The sequence below is a fragment of the Rhagoletis zephyria genome, unplaced genomic scaffold (assembly GCF_001687245.7).
Source record: "Rhagoletis zephyria isolate East Lansing unplaced genomic scaffold, Rhagoletis_zephyria_1.1 Rzeph_scaffold_03282, whole genome shotgun sequence".
Classification (NCBI taxonomy): Eukaryota; Metazoa; Arthropoda; class Insecta; order Diptera; family Tephritidae; genus Rhagoletis; species Rhagoletis zephyria.
In genome coordinates this window covers 24751-37963 of record NW_016160365.1, presented here as the reverse complement: position 1 = coordinate 37963, position 13213 = coordinate 24751, and the positions used below count along the sequence as shown (strand labels likewise).

Below are 13213 nucleotides of genomic sequence, written 5' to 3'. Positions count from 1 at the left end.
GAAGCGAACTAATGACCGACTAAGCGACATTCACAATAGCATCGATAATCGACAATCGCTTAATAGTCGTTTATCTACTGCCAGTCGACATTCGCGATAGGGGTGTAAATCAGATGCGATTAAAGCCACTTCTGGTGTACCACAAGGCAGCCACCTGAGACCGTTACTTTTCTTGATCTTTGTCAATGATATTCCCGACGTTTTCTTAACATCCCGTTGTCTAATGTACGCAGATGACTTGAAGATATACAGTCGCATAGAAAACACGTCCGACTTCATTAAACTTCAAGATGACTTACTCAGATTGCAAATGTGGTGTGTTGCTAACTGTTTACCTCTCAACGTTGGTAAAAACCAGTATATGTCCTTCAGTAGATTTAAAGTTACAACTGACTATCGTTATAGGTTGCGCGCTGCCACTCTCACAAAAATTTATGAAAAGAAAGATCTGGAGGTCATCTTTTCTTCGAAAATGGCCTTTTCTAAACATATAGATTTTATGATTACCAAGTCCAGGTCTATGCTCGGCTTCATAATGAGACATGCAAATAAATTCCGTTAGTTAGAAGTGCAAGCTGTTCGCCGCAAACTTTGTGATTTTGATGTCGCTGCTACAATCCCCTCTATTGCATAAAAGATATCCACAACGATTTCAATAAAATGCATGAAGTTATTACTGCAGCCTCAGGAAATGGGCAGACACGTTTTATACACTCAACGCCGCCACTTTTACCTCTTGTTCCACCTTCTTCCTATGCTGCTGCCGCTGCTCTTACTGCTACTGCCTTCCATGCCGCTGACACTCTCACTGTATCTAACTCACGTAATGATACCAATGCGTACAATAAAGCGAAAAAGCAAATTTCTTCTGCTCTGTGCCCCCTCTGCCTCCGTTGTCTGTATCTCCTAACAACCAGCCAGCGCAGTCGGACAACGATGACAATTTCATACCTGTTGGCGCTAGGAATAGAAGAGCAAAGCGGAATGTGAATAACACTGTTGTTGGACGAAATGAAAGTCGCGTATTGGATATAATTGCCAATTTAAAGTGGGTACATTTGTCATATTTTAATACCACTGTTTCCTCTGAAAATATTATNGGATGTTTTCACTCTCAAGGGCTTGTATTTTTCATTTGTAAGATCCAGTCTTGAGTATTGCAGCATCATTTGAGATCCTTTCTATTCGGGTTCATCCTTAAGGATTGAGAAGATCCAAAAACGCTTTACTAGATATGCCATTCACTCCCTGCATTGGAATTGTAGCATGCCTGATTATAAGAGTAGGTGCCTTATGGTGGCATTGCCGCAGTGGCGGATCCAGCGGGGGGGTTTTGGGGGTTAAACTACGTTTCAGTCAATGGCGGAGCCACGGGGGTGTTTTAATATGGCGCATATGTATGTATAATGTAGCGTATATGTATTAAAACACCCCCCGTGGGTCCGCCACTGACTGACACGTAGTTTAACCCCCAAACCCCCCGCTGGATCCGCCACTGCATTGCCGACATTAGAAATGCGTAGACAAATTTCCTCGATAATGTTTATTAGGGACATAGTCACGAGTCATATCAATTGCCACTTCTTGCTTGAGCTTATTCATTTCAATTGTCCTGCTCGGGATCACAGATTCAGCGACATGTTCTATTTACCTTATTGCAAGACCAACTTCATGCTTAATGAGCCGATTACACGTTGTCTGACGCAGACTAACCAGGTTTGTTAAAATTTAGATGTATTCTCAAATTCTCCATTTACCATTTTACTTATAATTTTCCCCTTTTAAGTGCTTTTTTTAAATTTCTTCACACATTTACATATTTTGAAATTCAGTCGCAGCACTACACACCTTCGGCAAAAAAATTCTAAAAAACTGCGTAAGTACTAGGTACTCATGATTCAATAATACAAGGTTCGATAAACTGACAGTTGTCTCTCTCTCACTCCTCCCTTAGCAGTGGCACCGTGTTGCTTCTTTGCAAATTTACTTGGAAAAAGTGTAGCTTTGGTGTGAAAAAGAAATATAAGCTTTTGTGCAATATGTTTATTTGTATATGCATATGAAACACATATAACTGATGAAAACATAAATTGCTTTTAACTGGATGGTAACACTGCAACGTTGTTGACGTGTTTGTAATCGCTCTGCGGAAAATTTTTAAAAAACAGCCGAATTGTTGGGATTTTTACCAGCGTTAGAGCCAGTGACTTAAATAGCGAAGTGCTAATAAACTGTGCTATTTGCAAGCACAAAAATTTGTTTCATTTTGATTAAACAAACAAATAAATATAGCTAGAGACATAAAAGTGCAGTGAGGTGACAAAAACAATAAGGCGCGAAAATGGATAAATGCCATAAGTGCAAGAATCCAATTCGCGGTGACAGCGGAATCCGCTGTGATGGTGTGTGTGGTAAAGTGTGGCACTGGGCAAAAAAATGCTCTGAATTGGATGAGTACAGTGCGAATGTACTCAAAGAAAACAACTTTGTGCGCTTTATGTGTAACCAATGTCACACATACATGCATAACATCGATGAGGTGCTCCGAAATATGAACTTAACAATAGAGAAAAATAGTCAAAAGATCCAAGAGTGTAATGATGACTTCCAGGAGTCGCAGAAAATGCAAGTGAAAGAGCTTAAACTTCTCTTGCAATCAATAGAGAAAAAATTTGGGGAACGCATTGATGCAATGCAAAGAGTACAAAAAACCTGTGAGGCGAGTATTCTCGAAGTGAACCAAATTAAGTCAATAGCTGACGGCGTAAAAAAGCAAAGCCATGATCTTTGCGAAGCCATAGTGCGCAATGAAAATGAGAACAAAAAAATTTGTGAAGAGATAAAGAAATCGGTGACTGCTGACGCGTTAGCAGGTCAGCGGGCGAAAGCCACTTACGCGGATCTCTTTAAAGGTAATACTGCGAAAGATAATAGGCCGCCGAAAGTAAATAAAGAGAAGCCATTAGTTCTACAACCAAAAGAGAAGCAGGAAGTGGGAAAAACAAAAGAAGATTTGAACAAAAATGTTGACCCCTCGGGCTTGAAAATTAATAGTGTACAGGGGAGGAAAAGTGGGGCTGTAGTAATACAAACAGAAAATGAGGCTGAGCGTGAAAAAATCAAAAAGGCAATAGAGAATAAAATGAGTGATAGATATGAAATAAAAATCCCAAACGTAGCCAAGCCAAGGTTCATGGTATATAGAATGAGCTTTAAACATGAGAATGAGCAGCTCAGGGATATGATAAAAAAACAGAATGAATGCTTCAAAAATGGTAATTTCAAAATTTTGAAATGTTTTGAAACAAAAAGAGGAAATGCAAAACATTATAATGCGTTAGTAGAAACAGATGTAGATGCCTTTGCAGCCGTGCTGGCAAGCGAAAAAATAAACATAGGTTGGGAAAAATGTAGAGTCAAAGATGGAATGGATGTTACTTTCTGTTTCAAATGCAAGGGATTTAACCACATAGCTGCGAAATGTAAAGCCGATGAGGTATGTTTCAAGTGCCTAGATAACCACAAAACTGTGGAATGTTCTAAGGAAACATTAAACAAATGCATAAACTGCATTCGTGCTAATAAAAAATTTAACTTAGGGCTTGATGAAAATCATATGACATTTAACCGACAGTGTCCTGTATACCAGAAAAAGCTCGAGCATAAAAGAAATACTGTAAATTACTAACAATTACAGCAAGTTTGTGGGGACCCTAGCGTTGAGTTTACGTCTCACCCAGGTGTAAAGAAAGCGCTACCCAAATATTTGCAATGCGTATATCTCAATATACAGAGTTTAGTGGCTAATAAAGTTGAGCTAGAAATACTTATAGATTTTACCGACCCGGATCTACTTTTGTGTTCCGAAACATGCCTAACTGATGACATAGAGGATACGGAAATAATGTTCCCGGCGTATCAGATGATACGCTGCGACTCACACAGTAGACACACAGGGGGAGTGATAATACTCGTTCGAAACACGCTCGGTTTTAAAACAATAACTAACAAGGCTTTAGACAAAAATGTTTGGTGTATAGTTATTCAACTCACACACTGTGATACCAGGTGGCAGCTCGGGGTGGTTTATCACTCCCCAAGCTCAAGTGATGCGGAATTTGTTACATATATGGAGGATATCTTAGCAGAAATCTCAGAAAATTCTGTGAACACTGTTGTCATTGGCGATTTTAACATAAACATGAACGTAGTATCAACCTACAGCAGAAAACTCAATGATGTTTTCTTGCAACAAGCCATGCAACAGCTGATAAATTTTAATACGAGGGTGACGGAACATTCGGAAACACGTATTGACTTGTTGTATTCCAATGATAACCGAGTTATATGTCAAAAGGTCGAGGATCATAGAATATCTGACCACGAAACAATAATGTTTCGACTAAATGTCAATAAACTTAACCCACTTGCTAAGGAGGCAGAAGTAATATCCTGGGAGAGATATAACCCTGAGAACTTAACAAGTTTACTAAGGCAGTGCGATTTCTCAAACTTAAATTTTTTCGATGCTGACGGTATGGTGGAGTATATTACTCACTGCATTATGTGGGCCATGAGGCAGTTGACTTACTCAAAAATAACTCGCATTAGGCAGAGGAACAAATGGTATGATAGGCAATTGACAGAGATGAACAAGTATAAATCTAAATCCCATGAGAAAGCAGTGTTGTCAGGGTACTGGGGTGAATATAATTTAGTGAGAAGCAGATATAAGAAAATGGTAAGGTGTAAAAAAATTAAATACTTAGAGCATAAGGTGGAAATAAATAAGGGTGACAGCCGACTCATGTGGAAATACTTAAAGGAGGTAGTCAATAACACGGAGGTCAAAGAAAATATTGGGGAAGTGATAATAAATAACACCAACTACGTAGACAGCTTTGAAATTGCGGAAAACCTAAATAATTTTTTCGTGGACAGCATTTTGGAAATACATACCAATATAGAGTGTGTAAACTATGATTTTTTCGAGCAACGAGCTCCCACAAGTACGCTAAAATTTGAAGAGGTCTCAACGGAAGACATTCTTCAAATTGCCAAAAAATTTAAGCGGAAAATTGGGGGAAACAACCTACTTTCTGAAGGTGTTATTAAGGACTCTGCTGATTATATGGGATATTTCTATGCCCTACTTATAAATAAGAGTCTCCAAACAGGATCAGTACCGGAAGAATGGAAAATTTCATCAATAGTGCCCGTCAAGAAAGTTAGAAAAACGGTTAAAGCTGAGGAGCTTAGGCCCATCAATACTCTCCCTAGCTTGGAAAAAATGCTAGAAACCGTTGTGAAAAACCAGCTACAGTACTATGTGGAATCCAATAAAATACTCATAAAAGAACAATCTGGATTCAGAGCTAAACATTCCTGTGAGACTGCGCTGAATCTGGTGCTTTCTCAATGGAAAGAAGATCTGAACAGACACCTTAATGTAGTGGCAGTGTTTATTGATCTTAAAAGAGCATTTGAAACCGTTGATAGGGTCCGAATGTTGGATAAACTAAAATACATTGGTATAAAAAACACTGAGCTTGACTGGTTTAGAAGCTTTCTATGTAATCGTAGGCAACAAACAATAGTTAATTCAAAGATGTCTAGTAAGATAGCCGTAGACATCGGATTACCACAGGGCTCAGTTTTGGCACCCCTACTCTTTAATATATATATAAACGATATTAAAAGTTCTCTCAAACATTGTAAAATAAAACTCTTTGCGGATGATGCCTTGTTAACGATCAGTGATAGGGAACTACCAAATGCGATTGTCAAAATGCAAGAAGATCTTAATTCTTTGTATCAATGGCTGTGTTCAAATAAACTCAAACTGAATGTGAAAAAGACTAACTTTATGGTATTTTCCAGAGCGGCAAATGCTGACTCCATAAGCCGTGAATTAAAAATCAAAGATGAAAATATCGAAGAGGTGAAAATTGTCAAGTACCTAGGAATATACATAGACAACAAACTAAAGTTTGATGAGCACGTTGAGTATACAGTCAACAAGATTGCTAAAAAAATTGGCCTTATAAAGAGATCGTGTAAGTACTTGGGAAGAAGATATAAAACGTTGGTGTACAGGTCAATAGTAGAACCGCACTTTATATACTGCCCCACGATTTTCTTCCTAGCGGGGGACTCCCATGTAGATAAGCTGCAAAAAATGCAAAACCGAGCGATGAGATTCATCCTCAACAAACCGTATGACACACCAACAAGATGTATGCTTGAAACCTTGAATTGGTTAAGCGTGAAGCAACAAGTTTTTTACCACGCTATGAAATTTGTGTACAATATTAAGAAGGGCAACCTGCCGGATTATCTTAGCGATAATCTCCGATATATAAATGAGACGCATACATATTTGTTGAGAGAGAATAACAGCTTCAGACTCCCGAAGTATAGAACAGAAGTGGACAAAAAAAATATTTTCTATAAAGGCTTAAAGTGCTTCAATGAATTACCAGAGGCTATAAAAAATTGTGATACTATCACTCTTTTCAAGCGGCTGCTATTTGACTATTGTAGAACGCAGCCTACAAGATAGTGATGTATCAACAATAGCGTGGATTGGAAACTAGGCCTTTCCAACCACCAAGATATCGAGACTAGGCGGATCGGAAACTCGGCCTTTCCGACTACCTAGACCCTTAGATAATAAACAATAAACGAGCGGATTGGAAACTAGGCCTTTCCAACCGTTAACCGTCACGAAAGCGCGACTGGGTGGATCGGAAACTCGGCCTTTCTGACCACCCAGGAGATATCAATAAATGGAGTAACCCAAAAAGAATAGCGCGGATTGGAAACTCGGCCTTTCCAACCGTCTACATAACTTCCAGGAAATTGCATGCGTGTATAATGACATAAAATAATTGCAGTGATAAAGAAATAATATTATTTAAAAATTTCTGTAGAGCATTTTGTATTTTGTATTTAATATTTAATATTTATATTTTAAATCTAAAATCTAATTATAAGAATGTTAAATCTTTGTTGCAATATAAGTCTAACAGACTGTAAAAAATAAATAAATAAATAAATAAATACATAAATCTGATAGTAGTTTTATTTTAATTTTGAGTCCTCTTGCAGTTTTTATACAGCTAAATGGCACATAAATTACGTAACTCACGTAGATATATTAATATTTCGTTCAATATTTCGTTTAAAATGCCAGATTTCCTGCAAATACATTAGAATTTACAAAAGGAATTTCAATACTAATTGCCTACTTTGCGTGCTTTTCTACTACCATTTTGGCAACAAGGGATTTCATTCTTCCCTTTCTCTGTCCTTCGTAAATGCAACCTTTTGTAAGGGAGTGTCAAACCGCGGCTGTCAATAATTATCTAACCTTGATTAAATTTGGTGTGTAAACATATGCGAACGGCAAAGCATAAAAGTACGTTTATATATAAATATAATCTCAATCAAAGCTCGTTAGCTGTCAAATTGGTTGTGCTTGTTATTCACACAACTCGAGGAAAAGTTAAACTTCTTCTCTGTGCCACCGTGGTCACTTTTTTCTGCAACACATATTATGCCATTTAAATATATTTTAACTGAATATTTTATTAAAAATACCTTTACAAACCTATTTTCCTTACTAGCGTCAATTTTTGTTTACTTTAACATTTGACATTCCTCCTCTTCTTCGCAAGTATAATCGATAAAACTAGGTTGGACACCAAAAAGTTATCGGTTTAATCTGAGATATTTTAAATTATAATTTTGCATGGCTAATCTCTTTTTATAATAACAGATTAGAGAGTTAAGCTCGAAAATTAGGATAATCTTTTTATATGTAAAGCTATTCTTAGGCGATTCAGTTACATACATACAAATGCAGGCTAGATTAGAAGTTAAGCATTAATTTCACTTATTTTCATTCATTTTGTTGATCTAATTTTTTTATTCATTTTCATTTTTAATTCTTTTAATACATAAAATTATCGGTACACTTTGTTGATGTTTATGCAGCTATTTCGGAGATCACCACATCTCCTCATCAGACTTCTTTTTTCTAGACTTCAGCAGGGATCGAACCTGCGNTCAATCACGTTTCGTTAAAACACGAGCAGTGATCGGATAACAAACAATAAGCTGGCGCAGAGACACGAGTTGGTCCGCTACAGCATGACAGAGGAACACTTTTGTAAGTACTCCAATTTACCACAAATAGAGTACATGGTCCAACGATTTTTGCAGGGCAACTACTATCAAGTACAGCTGATTCGAGGTGCTAGTAACGTTCTAAGGCCCTCCAAATCGTTTGACGACCAACGCGATCTGAACATTTTGCTGTTAACTTCCGGAAAATTATGATGAAAACCAACAATATTCGAACCATTGAGCTCCCGTGGCCTCAACCCAATGGAAAATGTGTGGAGAATACTGGCAGAGAAAGTTGATGCTGATAATCGCCAATTTGCAAACGTTATATGGCTTAAATTGGCGATTTTGCAAGATTGGCATGAACTGGGTGCTGCTTTACCGAACACATTATGTCTAAGTATGAGAAATATATTTCAGTTAATTAAAGTCAATGTAGCACAAATAGAGTATTAGAAGGACATATTTGCATGTTTTACTCATTTTACTGGAGTTTTTTGGATTTATAGTTTTGCAACGAGTAAGTTTTTGATTTTTTTAATTCTTTTAAATAAGGTTATGATTATAAAAAAATTAGCCACTCTATTGTAAGAGAGCTCTTACCATGCAAAAGTCATAGAAGAAAGTTTTTGCCTATCTTGATTGTGACGGCTGGTTCAAAGTCTTTTGTACTGGATTCATAATTATGCTTCGTAGTGTATAATAATAAAAGATAATCTTTTACCAAAGGTCCTATTTCGAACATCGAAGGCCCATATCGATTTCAGAGGCTAACTTCGAAAAACGGAGAAATAACTTTTTTACCTATGACTCAATCTCTTTAAAAAAATTGGTTTGGTCCAATACCCAGCCGATTGCTGTACAGTGTAATGATTGCAGTATCTTCATTCATGTATATTGTAACTATCAATCTTACTAATACAGTAAAACCCGCTTAAGTACCTCACGAAAAATGTCAGCTTTTTGAGGTACTTAGGCGGGTTTGGTACTTAAAAGAACCCGCTTAAGTACCTCGATGCGGGTACTTAAGGGAACATAATCATTGATCATGTAAATCGGGTGTAACTTACATAAATATGTAAGTCCTTGAATAAAACATTAACATTTAATGAAGTACACGTATTTATTTAAGATTTCTCAATTAAAATACAGCTCATTCCCCAACAAATACCATATAAACCTAAGCTTAAGATTTTATAGAACACTTAAAGAAAAAAATTCATCAAAATTGAAATTCGGGTCGGGGTACTTAAGCGGGTTTCACTGTATTATAAATGTGAAAGTTTGTATGTTTGGATGTTTGGGAAATCATCACGCGGAAACGACTGAACGGATTTGCATGAAACTTTGTACGCAGATAGCTTACGGGCCAGATTGGTTAATAGGCTGTTCCTTTTTAAGAGTTGCCACCTCTTAAAAAAGTTCAATTTATTTAATATGCGGGAACGACTGAACGGATTTGCATGAAAATTTGCACACAGATAGCTTATGACCTAGATTGGAAAATAGGCTACTTTTTTTAAGAGTTGCCATCTGTTAGAAATGTTTAATTAAATTAATACGCGGAAAGGAGTGAACTGATTTGCATGGAAGTTTTCATACAGAGCTAGGTGAAAATAGGCTACTTTTTTAAGAGTTGCCACCTTCTTACTAATATTATAAATGTGAAAGTTTGTATGTTTAGATGTTTGGGAAATCATCACGCGGAAACGACTGAACGGATTTCCATGAAATTTTGTACGCAGATACCTTATTGGCCAGATTGGTTAATAGGCTGTTCTTTTTTAAGAGTTGCCACTTGTTAAAAAAGTTCAATTTATTTAATATGCGGGAACGACTGAACGGATTTGCATGAAAATTTGCACACAGATAGCTTATGACCTCGATTGGAAAATAGGCTACTTTTTTTAAGAGTTGCCATCTGCTAGAAATGTCTAATTAAATTAATACGCGGAAATGAGTGAACTGATTTGCATGGAAGTTTTCACACAGAGATAGGTTCAAAAATATGCTACTTTTGTAAGAGTTGCCACCTGTTGGAAATGTTTATAATTAAATTAATACGCGGAAATATCTGAACGGAGTTGCATAAAATTTTGCAAGCAGATACCTTATTACCTACACTGGAAAATAGGCTAATTTTTTGGAAGAGTTGTCACCTGTTAAAAAAGTTTAATTAAATTAATACGCGGAAACGACTGAACAGATTTGCATGAAATTTCGCACAGATAGATTATGACCTACGATGGAAAATAGGCTAATTTTTTTAAGAGATGCCATCTATTAGAAAGGTTTAATTAAATTAATACGCGGGAATGAGTAAGCTGATTTGCATGGAAGTTTTCACACAGAGCTAGGTGAAAATAGGCTACTTTTTTAAGAGTTGCCACCTGTTAGAAATGTTTAATTTAATTAATACGCGGAAATGTGTGAACTGATTTGCATGGAAGTTTTCACACAGATAGCTTATGAGCTAGGTTGGAAAATAGGCTACTTTTTTAAGAGGTGCCACATACTAACAAAGATTAATTAAATTAATACGCGGAAATGAGTGAACTGATTTGCATGAAATTTTGCAAGCAGTTAGTTTATGACCTACAGTGGAAAAACGCTAATTTTTTAGAAGAGTTGCCACCTGGTAAAAAAGTTTAATTAAATTAATACGCGGAAACGACTTAACAGATTTGCATGAAATTTCGTACAGAGATAGATTATGACCTACGTTGGAAAATATTCTACTATTTTAAGAGTTGTCACCCATTAGAATTGTTTAATTAAACTAAAACGCGGGAATGACTGAACTGATTTGCATGAAGGTTTGCACACAGATAGCTTATGACATAGATTGGAAATTAGGCTACCTTTTTAAGAATTGCCACCTGTTTGAAAATGAAATTTTGTTCACAGATGGTTTATAAGTGGTTTATAACCTGGGTTGAAAAATAGGATACTTCCTTAACCGGTCTCCCGATCAGAACGAAATTTGGTACACTTACTACTTAGACTGAAAGTAATTCCCATACAAATTGGAATTTTCATATTACATACATATCTCTGGAAGTATTTGTGGGAGAGAATCGGTACTTGGTATAGAGATATGTATGTGAAATCAATGTTGGCATTAATCGATTGATTTTTTAATCAATTAGCCAATTCGATTGAATTCAATCTGACTACAGTTAATCATGATTAATTTTAATCTGACTAAACAGTTAATCGTAACCGCGATCAAAAAAAATAATTTTTAATCATTAACTCTTAATTTGATCAAGTAGGTTTGGTGATTATTTAATTTATGCTGGAACTTTCCTGTGCAAACAAAGCAAGTTAATCCGGTACGGCTAAGTCGGGTTTCCTCATCAATCTGAGCAATTTGGTGTGCATTTTCATTAATATCTATACCAATAAACGTTTTACAAACCAGGTTTGTAAAAGTTCCCAGTTTATGTATTAGATACTAATAACAATAATTATACTTTTTTTATATTATGTGCGTATTATAAGCGTAAAACACAATTCGGACAAACTAGACAACTTAATCAGATTTTATTTTTAATTGCATTAACGATTAATGATTGAAATTAATTAATCGTAATCGCAGCCAGCGATTAACGATTAAAATAATTTAATCATTAATCTTACAGTTGATTACGACTAATTAATTTTAATCGTCAAACGCGATTAACGTTTTAATCGTTAATTTTTAATCGTTAATCGGATTAACATTTTTTCAACGCTGTGTGAAATCATATTCATACTCACGGAGGAAAATGGACGTTTTTGGGAAAAGGGCGTAGCACCTCCCATACTGACTGAAAGTTTCATATTGCAAATCTCCTCAAATGTTTGGGGTAAAGTACTCAAGCTTGGTATGGAAATACATATGTATGTATGTATGTATGTGAAACTAATACCATACTCATGGAGAAAAATGAGAGTTATTGGAAAAAGTGATGTGGCAACTCCCATGCAAATTGATTTTTCTACGCAGCATATCTCTAAAGGTGTTTATTGCAGAGGACTGGAACTTGGCACGGAGATGTGTATACAAAATTAATTCCATACTCATGGAGAAAAATTTGCGTTATTCGAAAAGGTGGCATGGTACAAATTTACTTTTTATACTGCATATCTCTAGAGGTGTTCATGGTAGAGTACTGGGACTTGGTACTGGGGTATGTAAAATCAATTCTAAATTCATAGGTTAGGGTCATAAGAAAAAGGGGCGTGCCACTTCCTGTACCAATTGACTTTCTTGCCACATATCCCTGGATGTGTTTTTGGAAGAATACTGGAACTTGGTATGGAGATGTGTATACAAAATGTATCAATTGCTCAGGGAAAAAATGTGAGTTAGGTGAATTTAGACCCACAAGCACAAAAACTTTGTCGGCCAACGCAATTGCGATAATAGGTACTTAGCACATACGAATGATTTTAATAGTTCAGTTCTTGGCTTGGAAGATTTTGGAAAAAAATTTCACTTGCTTGCCCGCCAAAAAATTTTGCAAAAACTATTGCGTTAAACTTGGTACCAGACGTTTTATCTACAGGTGGTATGTATATAACAATTGGAAAAGCTTCGTTTAGAATAGTTGTAATTTTATATGGTAATTAAATTTGCTCTTAGCCGAAACAAGTTCTGAATAAATTCAAAGTATATTTTAGGTTAACGAAAATTATTGAATTCGATTTAGATTTGGGATAAAATCCTAAAATTTTATGCACCTAAATAATATGGATTTATATCGTACGGAGTAAGTCCGGATGTACTCTTTTTTTTCTACTGGGAAAATCCGTTGCTGTTTCGCTACTACGTAAGCACACTATTCTCGCTTGCTAAACTCCGTTCTGCTTAGCAACTTCATAAATTCTAATAAGACTGGAACGAGTGAAAAAAACTGTTTGGTTGAACGCCAACCCAAACTACTCTGTTTACTTCACTGATGTGCATATACAAGTGTTTGTATGTACTACATATGTATATGGGCAAATCTAAAAAATAGGTACACTTTCCAAAAAACAAATTAATTTTTAAATTTGCGAGCACACCTATGTTTTATATATCATTTTATTCGTAATC

The 13213-nt window shown here is 36.0% G+C and overlaps 1 protein-coding gene across 1 annotated transcript; it reads left to right on the top strand.

Moving 5' to 3' along the window:
* Positions 1-2109: 2109 nt before the first annotated feature.
* Positions 2110-6369, top strand: LOC108368733 (uncharacterized). Its single transcript, XM_017623645.1, has 2 exons — positions 2110-3486; positions 4260-6369. Exons 1-2 carry the CDS (start codon positions 2342-2344, stop codon positions 4279-4281), a joined length of 1167 nt encoding a protein of 388 aa, XP_017479134.1. The 5' UTR covers positions 2110-2341; the 3' UTR covers positions 4282-6369.
* The last annotated feature ends 6844 nt before the right edge of the window (positions 6370-13213 follow it).

What these genes read in the sequence shown, in the direction of transcription:
- LOC108368733 (XM_017623645.1), top strand. Translation starts at nt 2,342, where the DNA reads ATGGATAAATGCCATAAGTGCAAGAATCCAATTCGCGGTGACAGCGGA. An exon ending in CACATAGCTGCGAAATGTAA is followed by an intron (nt 3,487 to 4,259) that starts AGCCGATGAGGT and finishes TGCAACAAGCCA; the next exon opens with TGCAACAGCTGATAAATTTT.